Source organism: Zootoca vivipara, chromosome 7 (assembly GCF_963506605.1).
Source record: "Zootoca vivipara chromosome 7, rZooViv1.1, whole genome shotgun sequence".
Classification (NCBI taxonomy): domain Eukaryota; kingdom Metazoa; phylum Chordata; class Lepidosauria; order Squamata; family Lacertidae; genus Zootoca; species Zootoca vivipara.
Window position 1 is genome coordinate 93967498 of NC_083282.1, and position 18166 is coordinate 93985663.

General features: G+C 45.0%; 1 protein-coding gene across 2 annotated transcripts in view; it reads right to left on the reverse strand.

Annotated features, from left to right (window-relative positions):
- LOC118088396 (BPI fold-containing family B member 4-like) overlaps nt 1-10458 on the reverse strand; it is a 31390-nt gene extending 20932 nt beyond the window's left edge. Inside the window, exons 1-3 of one of the 2 annotated variants that reach the window (XM_060277401.1) lie at nt 10377-10458; nt 7958-8094; nt 5358-5466 (exon numbers count right to left, since the gene is read on the reverse strand). In XM_060277401.1, coding sequence (XP_060133384.1) covers nt 5358-5466; nt 7958-8075 — 227 coding nt within the window. In that variant the 5' untranslated portion in view covers nt 8076-8094; nt 10377-10458. The remainder of the gene's footprint in view (nt 1-5357; nt 5467-7957; nt 8095-10376) is intronic. The other variant, XM_060277402.1, reaches the window with a different exon arrangement.
- Between the last annotated feature and the right edge of the window lie 7708 nt (nt 10459-18166).

Below are 18166 nucleotides of genomic sequence, written 5' to 3' on the forward strand. Positions count from 1 at the left end.
TGCCTTGTAGAATTTTGAGCATAACCTTGCTAGCGTGTGAAATGAGCGCAATTGTGCGGTAGTTGGAGCATTCTTTGGCACTGCCCTTCTTTGGAATTGGGATGTAGACTGATCTTCTCCAATCCTCTGGCCATTGCTGAGTTTTCCAAACTTGCTGGCATATTGGGTGTAGCACCTTAACAGCATCATCTTTTAAAATTTTAAATAGTTCAGCTGGAATATCATCATTTCCACTGGCCTTGTTATTAGCAGTGCTTTCTAAGGCCCATTTGACTTCACTCTCCAAGATGTCTGGCTCAAGGTCAGCAACCACACTACCTGGGGTGTATGAGACCTCCATATCTTTCTGGTATAATTCCTCTGTGTATTCTTGCCACCTCTTCTTGATGTCTTCTGCTTCTGTTAGGTCCTTACCACTTTTGTCCTTGATTATGGTAATCTTTGTACGAAATGTTCCTTTCATATCTCCAATTTTCTTGAACAGATCTCTGGTTTTCCCCATTCTATTGTTTTCCTCTTTTTCTTTGCATTGCTCATTTAAGAAGACCCTCTTGTCTCTCCTTGCTCCTTTTTGGAAATCTGCATTCAGTTTCCTGTATCTTTCCCTATCTCCCTTGCATTTTGCTTGCCTCCTCTCCTCCGCTATTTGTAAGGCCTCGTTGGACAGCCATTTTGCTTTCTTGCATTTCCTTTTCCTTGGGATGGTTTTCGTTGCTGCCTCCTGTATAATGTTACGAGCCTCCATCCATAGTTCTTCAGGCACTCTGTCCACCAAATCTAAATCCTTAAACCTGTTCCTCACTTCCACTGTGTATTCATAAGGGATTTGATTCAGATTGTATCTTACTGGCCCAGTGGTTTTTCCTACTTTCTTCAGTTTAAGCTGGAATTTTGCTATAAGAAGCTGATGATCTGAGTTACAGTCAGCTCCAGGTCTTGTTTTTGCTGACTGTATAGAGCTTCTCCATCTTTGGCTGCAGAGAATATAATCAATCTGATTTTGATGCTGCCCATTTGGTGATATCCATGTGTAGAGTCGTCTCTTGTGTTGTTGGAAGAGAGTGTTTGTGATGACCAGCTTGTTCTCTTGACAGAACTCTATTAGCCTTTGCCCTGCTTCATTTTGAACTCCAAGGCCAAACTTGCCAGTTATTCCTTTTATCTCTTGATTCCCTACTTTAGCATTCCAATCCCCTGTAATGAGAAGAACATCCTTCTTTGGTGTCATTTCTAGAAGGTGTTGTAGGTCTTCATAGAATTGGTCAATTTCACTTTCTTCAGCACCGGTAGTTGGTGCATAAACTTGGATTACTGTGATGTTAAAAGGTCTGCCTTGGATTCGTATCGAGATCATTCTGTCATTTTTGAGATTGCATCCCATTACAGCTTTTGCCACTCTTTTGTTGACTATGAGGGCCACTCCATTTCTTCTACAGGATTCTTGCCCACAGTAGTAGATATGATAGTCACCCGAACGGAATTCGCCCATTCCCTTCCATTTTAGTTCACTGATGCCCAGGATGTCGATATTTATTCTTGTCATCTCATTTTTGACCACATCCAGCTTACCTCCATCCATGGTTCTTACATTCCAGGTTCCTATGCAATATTTTTCTTTACAGCATCGGACTTTCCTTTCGCTTCCAGGCATATCCGCAACTGAGCGTCCTTTCAGCTTTGGCCCAGCCGCTTCATCAGCTCTGAATCTACTTGTACTTGTCCTCCGCTCTTCCTCAGTAGCATGTTGGACGCCTTCCGACCTGAGGGGCTCATCTTCCAGCGTCATAACTTTTATATGCCTGTTGTCTTTGTCCATGGAGTTTTCTTGGCAGGGATACTGGAGTGGCTTGCCAGTTCCTTCTCCAGGTGGATCACGTTTAGTCAAAACTCTCCACTATGACCTGTCCATCTTGGGTGGCCCTGCATGGCATAGCTCATAGCTTCTCCGAGTTATTCAAGCCCCTTCGCCACGACAAGGCATTGATCCATGAAGGGGTTAAATGGAAAGCGGTTAATACTGGCCAGGACCAACTGTTTCCACTGACATTATAAGGACCTTTGAGCGGGCTGGGAAACCTCCTTTGTGCTTGTTCTTATACAAAGAGAAAATGAGTCAGACTGAACCCAGACCAAAGGCCTGGTGGAACAGCTCCGTCTTGCAGGCCCTGCGGAAAGATGTCAAATCTCGCAGGGCCCTGGTGTCTTGTGAGAGAGCGTTCCACCAGGCCAGGGGCCATGGCCGAAAAGGCCCTGGCTCTGGTTGAGGCCAGTCTCACCTCCCTGGGGCCTGGGATCTTCAGGGTGTTGTTATTAGCAGACCGTAGGGTCCTCCGCGGGGCATACCAGGAGAGGCGGTCCCGTAGGTACAAGGGTCCTAGGCCTTCTATGGCTTTAAAGGTTAAAACCAGCACCTTAAACCTGATCCTGTACTCCACCGGGAGCCAGTGCAGCTGGTATAGTACTGGGTGAATGTGATCCCGCGGCGAAGACCCCATAAGGAGTCTCGCTGCGGCATTCTGCACCTGCTGAGGTTTCTGGGTCTGTTTCAAGGGCAGCCCCATGTAGAGTGAGTTACAACAATCAAGCCTGGAGGTGACTGTCACATGGATCACAGTGGCGAGGTTGGGGCGAGAGAGTTAAGGGACCAATTGCTTAGCTTGGCGGAGATGGAAAAATGGCGCCTTTGTTATAGCTGCACCCTGCGCCTCCATAGAAAGGGAGGCGTCGAAGATTACACCCAAACTCTTGACGGAGGGCACTGGCAGTAGTTGTACCCCTGCAAGGGATGGCTTCTAACCAGGATGACTCAGCTCTGCCTCCACAGTCGGAGGCCAATAAAATACAAGCAGCACGCAAGGGCACAAGATTCAATCAAGATTCAATCAAGTATTATTAGTACAAAAAGAAAACAAAAAGAGAACCATATACAAACGCTGACACAGAAGCCAAAACCAAACATCAAGCAGATAGCATATACAAATAAATACCGAAAGGCAAACCAGTCTTTATGGTCTTTGAGGCTATGTAGCAGTCAGCAAAGTGGCAGCAGGTTCGAACGAAGTGTCAATGATAAACAGGCTGCTGGCGTTTTTCGCCTGTTTCGCCCAGATGACGGGCTTCTTCAGTAGTTTCTCCTTCTGCTTTCAGTTTGAGCATGTATTGCTCTTAGTTTGAGCATGTATTGGCTTAGTCAATACATGCTCAAACTAAGAAAACTCTGAATATAAGAAATTGAATATGTAAATGTATCAAAGCCGCATGAGAGAACCTTTTGAAATAAGAACTTGAGCATTGTGGCCTAAGCCAAGATAAGTGGTTTCATACGAATTTGAATGCATTAAACATAACTGAAAGCAGAAGGAGAAACTACTGAAGAAGCCCGTCGTATGGGCAAAACAGGCGAAAAACGCCGGCAGCCTGTTTATCGTTGACACTTCGTTCGACCTGCTGCCACTTTGCTGACCGCTACATAGCCTCAAAGACCATAAAGACTGGTTAGCCTTTCGGTATTTATTTGTATATGCTATCTGCTTGACGTGTTCTCGAAGCTACGAACATGAGTTTGACCAAACTGCGGGAGGCAGTGCAAGACAGGAGTGCCTGGCGTGCTTTGGTCCATGGGGTCACGAAGAGTCGGACACGACTAAACGACTAAACAACAACAACAACAATCTGCTTGACGTTTGGTTTTGGCTTCTGTGTCAGCGTTTGTATATGGTTCTCTTATTGTTTTCTTTTTGTACTAATAATACTCAATTGAAACTTGATTGAATCTTGTGCCCTTGCGTGCTGCTTGCATTGTATTGGACTTCCACAGTCGGAGGCAGCACTGATTCTGAGTACCACTTGCTGGAAACCGCAGGAAGGGAGAGTTGTTCTTGTGCTCAGGTCCTGCTTGTAGGTTTCCCCACAATGGGCATCTGGTTGGATGGCCCCCTTTGGCCAGATGCAGATGACGTTCTTCTGAGTGGTCCAGGGTGAACATAACAGCTGAAAACGCTGAGTGGCATGGGCTGGGATTTTGTTGATATGGCAATAAAGGTTTGACATTGAGCATGCAAGCCTTGCAGCACTTGGGCGCAACTATACTGAACTCATGTGATTAAAGGAAAGGGGAAATTTATAAATTTCAGACAGAAAATGATAAAATCCATCTCCTATAGCATCAAAACTAGGGGGTAGGGATGCCTGAATTGGTCAACTTTATATTCACCCAAATCCCCCCCCCCCCGAATCTTAAGTTAATTTCACCACATTTCCGCATCAGCCTGCAATTTCCATGCTTGTCGTTTAAACCTTTCTTACAGGATTTACTATAATGTAAAATTACGCTGGTATCCTTCAGAGAAGAAAATGAAGAACCAAGGCAGCAGTGAGTGGCGGGGAGTTTTAAAGTCCCTCTCCATGCCCTGCATGGTCCCAAGTGGGCGCAGGTTGTCCCAGCACCTGCAATATTCACATTTCTCAAAAGATTCATGCAACTTAAAGAGGGACGTGTGAACTTTGCCCCCTTAGCCGAGAGGTCTCTTGGGGATAAATTCTATCCTATCAATTGCATTGTGCCAAGTGACCCCTGACAACCTTGATCTTGGTTTTTTTTGGAGGGGGGGAAGGGGGGGACTTGGCTCCTTTGGGCATCAAAGTTTGTTTTTATTTGCCTGACATGTTCTCTTTGCACCTCTTCTAGCTTTGGGTTTGGGCTAACAAAGGCCCAAGAAGATAAAGCAGTCAGTTGGTAAAAGAAAGAAAGAAATCCAGGTGCATTCCTGGTGAGCCCAGAGCAAAGCCAGCCAAGAGCTACATTGAATGATATCAAAAATCACAGCATGTTCCCTGCTGTGCCAGAAAATGAGATAAAGGCCCCCTTGGAACCAGCACAAGGCCTCCTTTGGGTCCGGCTCTTTTCCTTGATTCCCTTTCCACTCTGAAATATGGCGTTGCATATTAATGTAAATTTCAAAAAGATTGTTTTTATTATTGTCTTTTGTCTTTTTTCTTTTTTTTTATTTTTTCTGAATTTTTTTCTTTTTTTTAGTATAGATTTTTTCTTTCTGGATAGCTGGGTGGTTGTCTCCCTGCTCTCTGCCCCTGGAGCTCTCTGGTGGCAGGAGGGGACTCTGGGGGAGGGGGGGGACATAAACTCAACTATAAAATGGACCATCTTCAACTGCCCGCCTGCATGGGATTCTCCTGTGGCAGGGGAGGGCCCATGGGAGGGGGGTGGAAAGAAAGTGGGAAATCTGTCTATGTAAGCGTTTTTCTTATATATATCTTTTTTGTAATCTGTAAAATTAAAAAAAAATATTTTTTTTTTAAAAATGAAATATGGTGTTGCAAATGCCTCGTCATTTACTTACTCCTTAATCCAGTTTTCCGGGTGCTGATCTTTGTGAGAGACATCTGGGAATTGAATGCCCAAGAGGTGGATCTGGAGAAGCTCCTCCCGAAGGAAGACGGAGGAGACATCTGAAACACACAGGAAACGACTCACGGCACAGGATCTTGCGGGTGGGAAATGATTTGCTTGGCATGGGTTGTCTGTTATTACATACCATGCAGCTTCACCCCCCCATTAACTATTTTTCTTTAAAAAACAACATTTTCAGTGTTTACTGAACACTGATTATTATTATATTATTAAATTATATTATAAAACAATATAATATTATTATATAGCTCAACATAAAAAAACCCACTAAGATCATGGCCACTGGTCCCATCACCTCCTGGCAAATAGAAGGGGAAGAAATGGAGGCAGTGAGAGATTTTACTTTCTTGGGTTCCATTATCACTGCAGATGGTGACAGCAGCCACAAAATTAAAAGACGCCTGCTTCTTGGGAGAAAAGCAATGACAAACCTAGACAGCATCTTAAAAAGCAGAGACATCACCTTGCCGACAAAGGTCCATATAGTTAAAGCTATGGTTTTCCCAGTAGTGATGTATGGAAGTGAGAGCTGGACCATAAAGAAGGCTGATCACCGAATAATTGATGCTTTTGAATTATGGTGCTGGAGGAGACTCTTGAGAGTCCCATGGACTGCAAGAAGATCAAACCTATCCATTCTGAAGGAAATCAGCCCTGGGTGCTCACTGGAAGGAAAAGATCGTGAAGCTGAGGCTCCAATACTTTGGCCACCTCATGAGAAGAGAAGACTCCCTGGAAAAGACCCTGATGTTGGGAAAGATGGAGGGCACAAGGAGAAGGGGACGACAGAGGACGAGATGGTTGGACAGTGTTCTCGAAGCTACGAACATGAATTTGACCAAACTGCGGGAGGCAGTGCAAGACAGGAGTGCCTGGCGTGCTATGGTCCATGGGGTCACAAAGAGTTGGACATGACTAAACGACTAAACAACAACAACATCATTTATATTATTATATTATATTATATTATATTATATTATTATATTATATATCATATTATATTTCTCTACCAGTTTTCTCTCACAAAGGCAGGGCTCTCAGGTGAATCAAAGTAAATGTTCAACGAGCCATTCAGCCTTATTGCAATGACTTTCAGGAAATGTTATGCTGGAAACTGGTCCAAGAAATCTTGCTCAGGGCTCTGCAGATGACGTGATGGAAGGATTGGGGTGGTGAACTTTGGAGCAGAGGAGAAGATACGTGAAGGGCACGTCCACCGGGCACAGTCTCTCAGCCCATTCCTTTCCATGTCTGCTCAACAATAAATGTATCTAGGATTGCAACCTTAGCTGGTTAGGCAGATGACATGCTAAGGCAGCTGCAAAAAAAATGTAGAAATTCTAACATGGCTTAATTTCACCCCAAAGATTCTGGGGTTCCCAAAGGCAGGTGGTGACACACCTCTCTTGACTTTTTTTTTTTTACTTGCTATGTTATTTTTCAAAAGATGGGTTTTTTGGGGGCATATTTTTTAATTAGGGATGATTGCCGCTTAACATTTTAGTGGTTTTGTTTCATTGCATACTACAGTGGTACCTCTACTTACGAATGACTCGACTTACGAACGTTTCTACTTACGAATGGAGCTCCGTCCGCCATCTTGGATGCTGTTTAGATAGGATTTTTTCTACTTACGAATTTTTTCTCCCAATGCATTCCTATGGGATTCGACTTACAATTTTTTTCAACTTACGAATGTGAGTTCGGAACACATTAAATTCATAAGTAGAGGTACCACTGTACTTGAATTAGGGAGCTTTATATTGCAATGTTTGCGAAATTGGCTTTTGCACTCGTAAAGCATGTAGATGCCTCTTTTGGCAGCAGTCAAGAATAGTAGTGAGAGCAAGATGCAAGCGGGGCTGTAAGCCAAGGTCAACTCAGGGCTCCCCCACCTGAACATCACAGCTCAGCTCAGTCTTCTCTGTTCACAAACCTGCTCTTCGAAACAACTGTGATGGTCTTCCTTACATCCCTAGATTGCTTTCCTGCCCACTGCCACACCCAGCACAAATTTCTCCACCTTGACCTTCAAAACGTTGCCATGCCAACCCCTCTGTTCTTGTAACTCAAGCTATCCTCCCCCCCCCCGGGACCCTTCTTTCTCCAGTTCAACCAAACTCAGCTCCCTGAAGCATCCTTTAGCTGCCTTGAAGGTCTCTGCTGCGTGAATTCACCCTTGTGGTTGACGCTTATCCCTGAATGAAACTTCCCAGAACATGCCTGCCTCTTTTTCTTCTCCCAAGCCCCTTTTCCTAGCTCCCACAGAGCTCTTGGCTTTAACCCCTAAGTCTTTCTGACTGCCGCTCTGTCAAACTCTTTGCCAAGGAAAGAAATAAGCAGGTGTCGGCAACAGGCAGGAAATCACCCCCTTCCTGAAAACATCCATGGAAATCAATAAAAAGTTTCTTTCACAAGCTTAGGTGGTACAGTTTTCAACGGATGTGATTCGGAGCAAGCAGAAAGGGGAGCTACTCGCGCCTGTCTCCTTACTAACCAGTGCAAACAAGAGTCACGAAGCATTCTTACATTTGTGAGCCATGCCCGAACTGATGATGGACACGATCCCATGTGAAGGTCCTTTGGGGCCTCCTTGCAAGGGGCCGACCAGGCTGCAGAGGACAAGCAGTCCCAAGAAAATCCACATCTTCGAAACTGGAGACCTGCTGGGAAAGTTGGGTCAGGTCATCATCCCTACTGTGCAAGGAAGCAGAAATCCGGAAAAAAGCTCCTGAGAGAGATCACTGGGGCTGATAAATGGGCCAAATCCCGTTCTCCTAGTCACTGGAGACTTGATTTGTGCAAAGACTGGGCTCATCGGCCACACAGATTTGTAAGCGGGGAGATCCCCAGGATTTTGCAGAATTCCTGATACAACGGAGAGATGATTCTCTATACATATTCTAATGAGTAGGTTAAAGTTGGAAAATGCTTTTCTCATTTACATCCTTTTTAGCGCTTTTAAATATCTGAAAAGGACACCTCCTGCCACTTACTCAAGCGGGGAAAGAGATCAAATGTCGGTAAAGGTCATAATCTTTTTTTATATATAGATATATATAATTTTTATTAAATTTTCTGTTTTACAATTTAAAATTCTCATTTTACATCCTTAAGATATCAGTGATTTCCCTTCTTCTCTTTCCATGGTTCACTTTACATATCACAAATCCCTGCATATTTTACAAAAGCTATACTGATCAGTACTCCATTATTGCATCCATCAAACTTATTTACACTGTTGAATTTATCATAATGCTGCCAGCATTGTCAGCTGCACACAATTATTTCCCATATATAATAATAATAATAATAATAATAATAATAATAATAATAATAATAATAATAATAATTTATTATTTATACCCCGCCCATCTGGCCGGGTTCCCCCAGCCACTCTGGGCGGCTTCCAACAAAACAGAAATTCTAAAATACAGAAATCCATCAAACATTAAAATACAGAAATCCATTAAACATTAAAAGCTTCCCTAAACAGGGCTGCCTTGAGATGCCTTCTAAAGGTCTGGTAGTTGTTGTTCTCTTTGACCTCTAGTGGGAGGGCATTCCACAGGGTAGGTGCCACTACCGAGAAGGCCCTCTGCCTGGTTCCCTGTAACTTGGCTTCTCACAGTGAGGGAACCGCCAAAAGGCCCTCGGAGCTGGACCTCAGTGTCCGGGCAGAACGATGGAGGTGGAGACGCTCCTTCAGGTATACCGGACCGAGGCCGTTTAGGGCTTTAAAGGTCAACACCAACACTTTGAATTGTGCTCGGAAACGTACTGGGAGCCAATATTCAATAAATGTCTTCCAATCTTCTTTAAATGCATGCTCTTCTTGTTCTCTTATTCTATATGTTAAGTCTGCGAGTTGTGCATATTCCATCAGTTTAAGTTGCCATTCTTCTTTAGTTGGGACCTCGCTCGTTTTCCATTTTAATCTGTATTTTAATTAATTGTTTTTATGTTTTATTGTAATTCTGTTGGTGTCAGCCGCCCTGAGCCCGGTTTTTGACTGGGGAGGGCGGGGTATAAATAAAAATTTATTATTATTATTATTATTTTGGGGCTAACGAAACACGGGCCACAGTTGTAGCATACATAAATAACCTTTTTTGACACCTGGGAATTTTGGTCTGAAATATCCCCAACAGAAAGGACTCTGGTTCTTTATTTATTATAGATTATTTCCCAATACTCTTTTACCCTTTTACATGTCCACGGTAAAGGTCATAATGTCTTATGGAGTTCAAGAACATCATTCATCAGGAAGATCTCCTGCACAAGCCTCATTTTCTTTTGCACTCTCTATTTCTTTCCTTTGTGTGCATGTGCAAGAAAAGTCCCACAAAGTCATTTTTGACAGCTGCTTGATCGAATAGCTTCCCCCAACATTCCTCAAATCCTTTGTTTAGGCTGCCATTTCCACATTCACCTTGAATTGCACATTTCTGGGGAAATACGAGGGCCACACTCCGCTGTGAAACAACTCTACAAGGAAAGGGCCCTGCCTGCTTCTCTATTGCTATCGCCCTGGTTATTAGCATGCAAAGTTCTCTGCATGTATTCATGTCAATGGTTTGATCCTTCCAAAAACTGACAGCCTTCATTGCAAGCAAAACCTTAAGTGAAAAGACCTCTCAAATCTCTCTGGGTCTCCAGGCTTGTGGTCCCATTGAATAGCTGGGGGGAAATGTGCCAACAAGTGGCCTAAACCACACAGTGCAGTTTAATGCATGCATGGGACTCAAATGATTCTTTTTGTTCTATTCTGCGACACTCTCACCCCACTCCCCTTCAAAGCCTTCGCACAGTAGTCGCAGCATCTTGCAATTAATGCTGATGTCTAGAGTAGTGGTTTACCTGCCCACGTAGCTTTCCAACCAACCCTTTGCCCCATTCCCCCACTCATCGGCCAATTCAACCCTCTACCACCTGCAACTTTCCTTACCTTCGTCCTTACTGGTCACACCTGAACTTCCCAACCTTTCCAGGCTGGAGAAAGCAATTTGCTCTGAGAGCTTTATATAGCGGCCACAACTGGACTGATGCAGTGATAAACATCAGCCGGGAACCTCCTCCTGGCTCCATTGTAAAGACTTTTGCAGGGGATCTAAATGTCCCTTGATGCAGGCCATATGTAACGTGATGTGATTTACATTGTTCTCCAATGCCTTCAATTGTGTCGCTTAGTGGGCTGAAGGTTCAAGTCAAATATTAAGCTGGTGCCATGGAAAATGCACTTCATTTTGAATGGACTTCAAATGCCAGCAATAATCTTTGAAGCCGGGTCTACTAAATGTGTACCTATGTTTATTATTATGTATTAAATTTCTGTCCTGCCCTTCATTTGAGGATCACAGGACGGTTTGCAATACAGTGGTGCCTCGCAAGATGAATTTAATTCGTTCCGTGAGTCAATTCATTTTGCGAAAAATTCATCTTGCGAATCGCGCTTTCCCATAGGAATGCATTGAAAGTTCTTTTTTTTGTCCATAGGAACGCATTAATTAAATTTCAATGCATTCCTATGGGAAAGCGCGATTCGCAAGACGGATTTTTCACAAAACGAATTCATCTTGCGAGTCACCATCAGATTGCAAGACATGAAAAATTAGTCTTGCAGGGCATTCGTCTTGCAAGGTACCACTGTATACAACACAAAAATGCCTAGCGAAGTAAAAAAGAAAGCAATCTCCCCCCCCCCAGTTTAAAAGGCCGTTGGTAGATCCATTTCTGGTAAAATTTCTGGGGAAATCCGGATGCAAAGTAACCCAGTGTTGTTTGCCGACTTTCCATAAAAATAGCTCAAAATTCTATGTGATTTAGCAAAAAAAAAAAAAAAACGTTCAACAACTTTGCCCTTCCCTCAAAAAAAGGTCAAAACCAGGATCAGGCCAGGATCAGTATAATATGATCAAAACCCTGTCTTGCCCTGCTGAGCAATCTGGCCGCTGAATTCTGCACTAGCTGGAACTTCCAGAGGCAATCTTATACCTTCAGAGGTATAAGAGCATAGGCAACAGAAGTTTGGCTATCTCTATCTCATCCCCGCCAACATTTCTCCGATAAAAAAGGGGACATTCTCCCACATTCAATCTTGCTGCACACATAGACCTAATATCCACACCTGCACCTGTCGCCACCTCACCTACCTCGGATCGTAGGCAACAACTTCTGGAAAGAAATAAGATTTCAGCGCTTATTCTTATCCTTAACAACCACAACAACGGAATCTTTGAGAATGATCAGGAACAGAGAGTAAATCCTATTGAACTCAGTGGGACTTACTTCTGAGTAAACATGCTTAGGATTAGTTACAGGTAGGTAGCCGCGTTGGTCTGCCGTAGTCGAAACAAAATAAAAGAATTCTTTCCAATAGCACCTTAGAGATCAACTAAGTTTGTCATTGGTATAAGCTTTCGTGTGCATGCACACTTCTTCAGACGCTTAGGATGGCAGTGTAAGGCTGCCCAATCTTTACTCAGTTACCTGGGAGTAAGCTCCATGGAATACAGTGGGACTGACTTCCAAGTAGACAGTGCGAGGCTCCCTTTACAATAAAGGAATCGACATTCCCTGCGTTTCCTCAGAAATGGCTGGCTGCTGAAGCATTGCAATTAAAGAATTTAACGTGGATTGGTGACCTTTTCCTTCAAAATTAGAGGAAGGGCTTTGTATGCTAGTTTCACCGTGTCCTTCATTTGGTGCAGGGATTTTATTTTCTGTATTAACAGGACTCTGTTCTTGCACCCCTGACTTTTCATTGTTCTCCGAGACATGGAGGGGAGGAAAAAGGAAAACTGGGACATGCCAGGATCAAATCAGAAACTGGGACGGCTTCCCTGGAAAATCGGGACACTTGGACTATCCGGATAGGGGCATAGCTGGGCCACCGGCCCAAACTGATGGAAGGCACTCAGGACCACTGAGGCCCCCCCCCAACCTCAAGCCCTAGCAATGGGTCCAAGCTGATACCTGCTCCTTCCAAGGGCATGTAACGCCCTCAAGAGCAGGCAGCCTCCCATCCATTCCATCAAGGAAACCTCCTACTAACAGTGTCTCAGTCTTATCTGGACTGAGCTTCATTACCTAATCAGAGCATTTGCTTCAGTCGTACAGTGGTACCTCTACTTACGAATAACTCTACTTACGAATGTTTCTACTTACGAATGGAGCTCTGTCCGCCATCTTGGATGCGGTTTAGATAGGATTTTTTCTACTTACGAATTTTTAGATAGGGTTGCTTCGACTTACGATTTTTTCTCCCAATGCATTCCTATGGGATTCGACTTACAATTTTTTCCGACTTACAAATGTGCGTTCGGAACGCATTAAATTCGTAAGTAGAGGTACCACTGTATTCCTTTGGCTGGTGGACTTCCAGCAATACTGTTTTGGAATTATAAGGATGGTTTTCAGTTTGACAAGGACAACATCCAAAATCTTGTTTATTAGGATGTTTCTACTCTGGTTCTCTAATCATTTGAGGCGGCTTATTAATATACAGTGGTACCTCGGTTTATGAACACAATTGGTTCTGGAAGTCTGTTCATAAACTGAAGCGTTCAAAAACTGAAGTGAACTTGCCCATTGAAAGTAATGGAAAGTGGATTAATCCGTCCCAGACGGGTCCGCGGAGTACTCAACCTGAAGCGTACTTAACCCGAAGCATGGGTGTAATTGGTTCCGGAAGTCTGTTCATAAACTGAAACGTTCATAAACTGAAGCGAACTTTCCCATCGAAAGTAATGGAATGTGAATTAATCCATTCCAGATGGGTCCGCGGCGTTTGTAAACCGAAAATTTGTAAACCGAGGTGTTCATAAACCAAGGTTCCACTGTACAGTGGTACCTTGGTTTTCAAACGTCTCGGAAGTCAAACGTTTTGGTTTTTGAATGCTTTTCAGAAGTCGAACATGCCACGCGGCTTCCGTATTGAGTTTTCCATAAGTAAATGCTTCCGGAAGTGAATGCTTTGGTTTTCGAACGTTGCAGAAGTCGACCGGTCTTCCGGAATGGATTACGTTCAAAAACCAAGGTACCACTGTAGTTCAAAGCAGGAGGGACGCTCCTGAGACCTCCATTAGGCAAGATTTTCTGGATGTGTTAGAGACAATCAAGGCCTTAACTGGACTTTGCTACCCTACTCTTCCAGTTCCTTCCCATTTTCTTCTGCTGCCCTTTCTCTCTTCTCCCCTTTCTTCTCGCACGAGATATTGACAAAGCAGAGGCAAAGACCCACTCACAGAATATGTCAGGAAATTTAAACCACTTTCAAAACTGGCTCATTGTTGCTGCACCAATGCAAAAGAAAAAAGAAAAGAAAGAAAAGAAAAGAAAAGGGAGATGTGGCTTGGTGAGAGATCAGTTTCTCATTTTTTCTCAGAACAACAAAATGTAGGGGAATTGCACCAGATCATGGCCTCCCTCTCCTGGCTTTCTCAAGACTGGAGGTGTGCTAGACATAATCTTCTCCAATTTGTTCCCCCATGAACCCCCCCCAACAACCTCCTGCTTTACGTCCCTCCTGCTTTGAACTACAGTGGTAAACTCCCATCAGTACTGGCCTACATATTCCTGCTTCTTGCAGATTACACAGAGCAAATCCTTTTTCCTCACCATACTGCCTGTTCTTACTCTCTGAGTACACAGACAAAGCCAACAGCTGCAGCCAAGTTTCCATGACACAAGCAAAGCACGCCGAGAACCAGAGATCGCTATCGCCTCTGTTGCACCATGCGCTGCCTGTGATGTTATCATCAATATTGCACAAGTTCAAAAGCACCTCGGAAACAATGGGCTCTGCACTCATGGGCCGCGGAGATGATGAGCCACAGGAACTGCAACGCACTTCCATGCACAGATGTGGAAGCTTCGTGTGCACTTGGCAGCACGAGACGCAGACCTCTGGCGTGTGATGGGTGCAAAAGATGGACGCTGCAGAATCTGTGCCCTTGGGCTGTGTGACTCCGTTTGTGGATTGGCTGTGGCCATTGCGTGTTGTGGATTGTGGCTGTTGCTTGATGCTGGCGGGACCATGGACCTGCCTCTGCCATGGAGTAAAGCGAAGCATTGTGGGGGTGAGGGAAGAAGGCAGGAATGTGCACCTGAGTGGTTCTGAAAGGATTCTTAAAGTGTTGGCCATAGCAAGGGGCTATGATAATTCGGCTTCATGTTGGGAGACACACACAGGAGCTCAGGAGCTTCTTGGTAGAACATCTGGTTTGCATATGCAAAGTCTCAGGTTCCAAGAAGAGCTGGGAAGGGGTTTTGCAGGAGACCTGTAAAATATTGCAAGTGGTAAACGGAATGATTTAAAGCAGGATATTATTGATATTGTCTAAATTTGTGCATTGCCCTATACCTGCAGGTCTCAGTAGTTGATTTAAGGCAGCCAACTTCTAAAGTCAACCGCAATGCATTTTTTACCTGACCCCTGATGACCACCTTGACACATTGTACTCAAGAGCTAATGGCATTGATAGCCTTGTTTTCCACAGATTAGGTCTTCTTACGCACACTTTTCTTTTCCTGGGCTGTGATTTAAAATTCCATCTCTGAGCACTCCCCCCCTCTCTCTCCTGGAGCAAAAACCTGCCCTTTCAAGTGAAAATTGGACTGAATTGACTCTTAATCTCAGGGTCAGGAATTGGAGTCCCACGCTGGATGAAAGATTCTTGTATTGCAGGGGGTTGGACTAGATGACCCTCACGGTCCCTGTCAGGGGTCAGCAGAGAATCCAGGAAGTTGGGACCAGGGCTCTTTGATGCAGACGGAGCCCGGGATGCTAGCACTGCGGAACCGTCAGTCCGTGGAAGGTGGTGCTGACGCTCAGGAAGCGGGGCAGAGCCTTGGGGATGCTGAGAGGGGGAGGTTCCCAGAGGGAAGGTTTGAAGGGTCAGACCAGAGCCCTCAAGAAGGGGAGGCTCCAGAGGAGACAACACTGGCTCCCAAGCTCAGCAGTTCTAGGGGAGAAAGCGCTCCACCAGCCCCAGCCCCCCAACAGCACAGGGGGGGAAGTGTCGTGAGGAGAGGAGGCGATTCAGGACGCCAAGGGTGTTCTGTTGGCGAAAGTCATGACAGACGGAGCTTCCGGATTCTGATTCGGAATAGAGCAGTCATGCTTTGTGATCCTCTGCATTGTACATATGTATATAATAAAGGTAAAGGTAAAGGGACCCCTGACCATTAGGTCCAGTCGTGACCGACTCTGGGGTTGCGCGCTCATCTCGCATTATTGGCCGAGGGAGCCGGCGTATAGCTTCCAGGTCATGTGGCCAGCCTGACAAAGCTGCTTCTGGCAAACCAGAGCAGCACATGGAAACACCGTTTACCTTCCCGCTATAGCGGTTCCTATTTATCTACTTGCATTTTGATGTGCTTTCGAACTGCTAGGTTGGCAGGAGCTGGGACCGAGCAACGGGAGCTCACCCCGTCACAGGGATTCGAACCGCCGACCTTCTGATCAGCAAGCCCTAGGCTCAGTGGTTTAGCCCACAGCGCCACCTGGGTTCCTAATATATATATTATATGTATATAATAATATACATATAATATACATATAATAATATTATATGTATATTATTATATTATTATATGTATATAATAAAACTCTGTAAAAACCAGCTGCAGAGTGGAGCGCCTTACTCGCGATGAAACAATCAGCACCATTACAGTCCCTATTATCCTTTTCTGGCTAGCACTGGCCCACTGGCCCACTGGAGACAGCTCAACAGAACAAAATTTAAGGCCCTATTTTCATGAGTGTTAATTTTAAGCTGTGAATTAATTGACAGATTTAAGCGGTCACTCTCTGTCCTATCTAATGCATCCGTAGAATAAATCCAGGGGAACAATGGTGGCGGGATAATAAAATATAGCCAATAACACTTCCTCCTCTTTTGGTCAAGAAGGTGGGGAAGGGAGTTATTCCGTAATCTTCGCATTAGGCAAAAAGAGAGCTTTTTACACTTACAGCTCAAATGAGGTTGTTGTGACATTGTTGTTTTAAAATCTGCTGAGACCGGAAGAGATGAAAGCGGATCTCACAATGGCACCAAATCATGCTGAAATATTTTTGACGTCCTTACTGTACAGAGTGTAGGTGCCCAGGGACTTCCTGTCTTCACAGAAGGATATGGAGTGATTGTATTACATGGCACAAAATCATCTCTTAAACCCCTGCTAATTGTGAAATCTTAAAGCCCTATCAGATAAAGGTAGAAATCTTCTAAGGTGCAATTTAAGCCACATGTCATGCTTAGAGGAGGCAGAATGCAAAAAGTTGCTGCGGTGACTTTGGGGCTAGCAGGTACATCATGTGTTGGGAGCTTGTAGGAAAGTGTCTGTTTTATCAGACGGACAGGCAGAAGGAAGGTGGAAGAAGCAGTGGTGGAGCTTCATGCTCTGGCACCGGAGGCGGAGAGCAGACGTGGGCATGGCTGGCATGCATCCTGGGGCATAATGCACCGCCTGCGGGGGTGTGGCGCCCAGCAGGGGGGGAAGCTGCAATGGCACCCCACTGGGATCGTGGTGCCGGGGGTGGAATGCTCCCCCTGACCCCCTCTTCCTCCACCAGTGGGAAGAGGGAGAGAGAAAAGAAAAGAAAAGAAAAGAAAAGAAAAGAAAGAAAGAAAGAAAGAAAGAAAGAAAGAAAGAAAGAAAGAAAGAAAGAAAGAAAGAAAGAAAGAAAGAAAGAGAAAGAAAGAAAGAAAGATGAGTTGGGAGTGCAGTGAAGAATAAACCAAGCTAGTAAGAGGAGAGCAAAGGATAAAGTTGTGCAGCAATAAAACTGCAAGCACACTTGCAAAGATAAAGAGGCTGGCATGGTTTCAGATTGAATGAGGGGCTGTGTGTTGAGATTCCTGCATTGCAGGGGGTTGGACCAGATGAGCCTCTGGGTGTCCCTTCTATGACTCTATGAACAGGAGTGCAGCTATACAGCTGCAAATAAAACGTTTTGACTGTGTTGTCAAGTGCAATATACAATTGTGACACTAGGTGGAAGCTCTGAGCTACAGAAAATTCCATGCATTTTTCAAAACGATTCCCCCCACCCTCACAATGTTTTTAACATGCATGTAGATTCCACCCTAATTGCTGGCATATATACAAATGTGTAACCTTTATCTGGGCCGCAGAACCATCCATGTTGAGAATACAGTTTCTAGAGGTACACAATGCGGTTCTGTTACGAACGTTAAACTGCCCAGCCCAGAACTGGCTTGGAGACCCTGGGACTGGAAACATAACATCAGTTGCTCCAGGTTCCTTGGAGAAAGGACAGGTAGGGTTCACTGGCTGAGGAAGAGGAGTGCGGGGGGAGTGCACCGCCCCCGGCAGTGCGTTCCCGGTGGGGTGCCATCGCGGCTGCTCCCCCGCCCACACTGGGTGCCACACCCCCAGGACGCATGCCACGCCCCTGTGGGCAGAGCGCCATGGCCCCAGAACATGCACCAGCCCTGCCCCCACCTGCTCTCTGCCCCCCCCCCCCGGTGCTGGAGCATGAAGCTCTGCCACTGGTAGGGTTGAAACAATGAAATAGTACTCCTTGAGAACATAAGGAGAGTCTGCTGGATCAGGCCAACGGCCTGTAATCGTCCAGCTTTGTGTTCTCTCATGGTGCATGCCTGCCAAGTTCCAGCCCGAGAAATAAGGGACCGGACCGGAAGTAGCAGACCGGAAGTAGCGCTGCCCACATTTTGGAACTGGGCGGAGCATGCTCAGAAGTGACTTTTG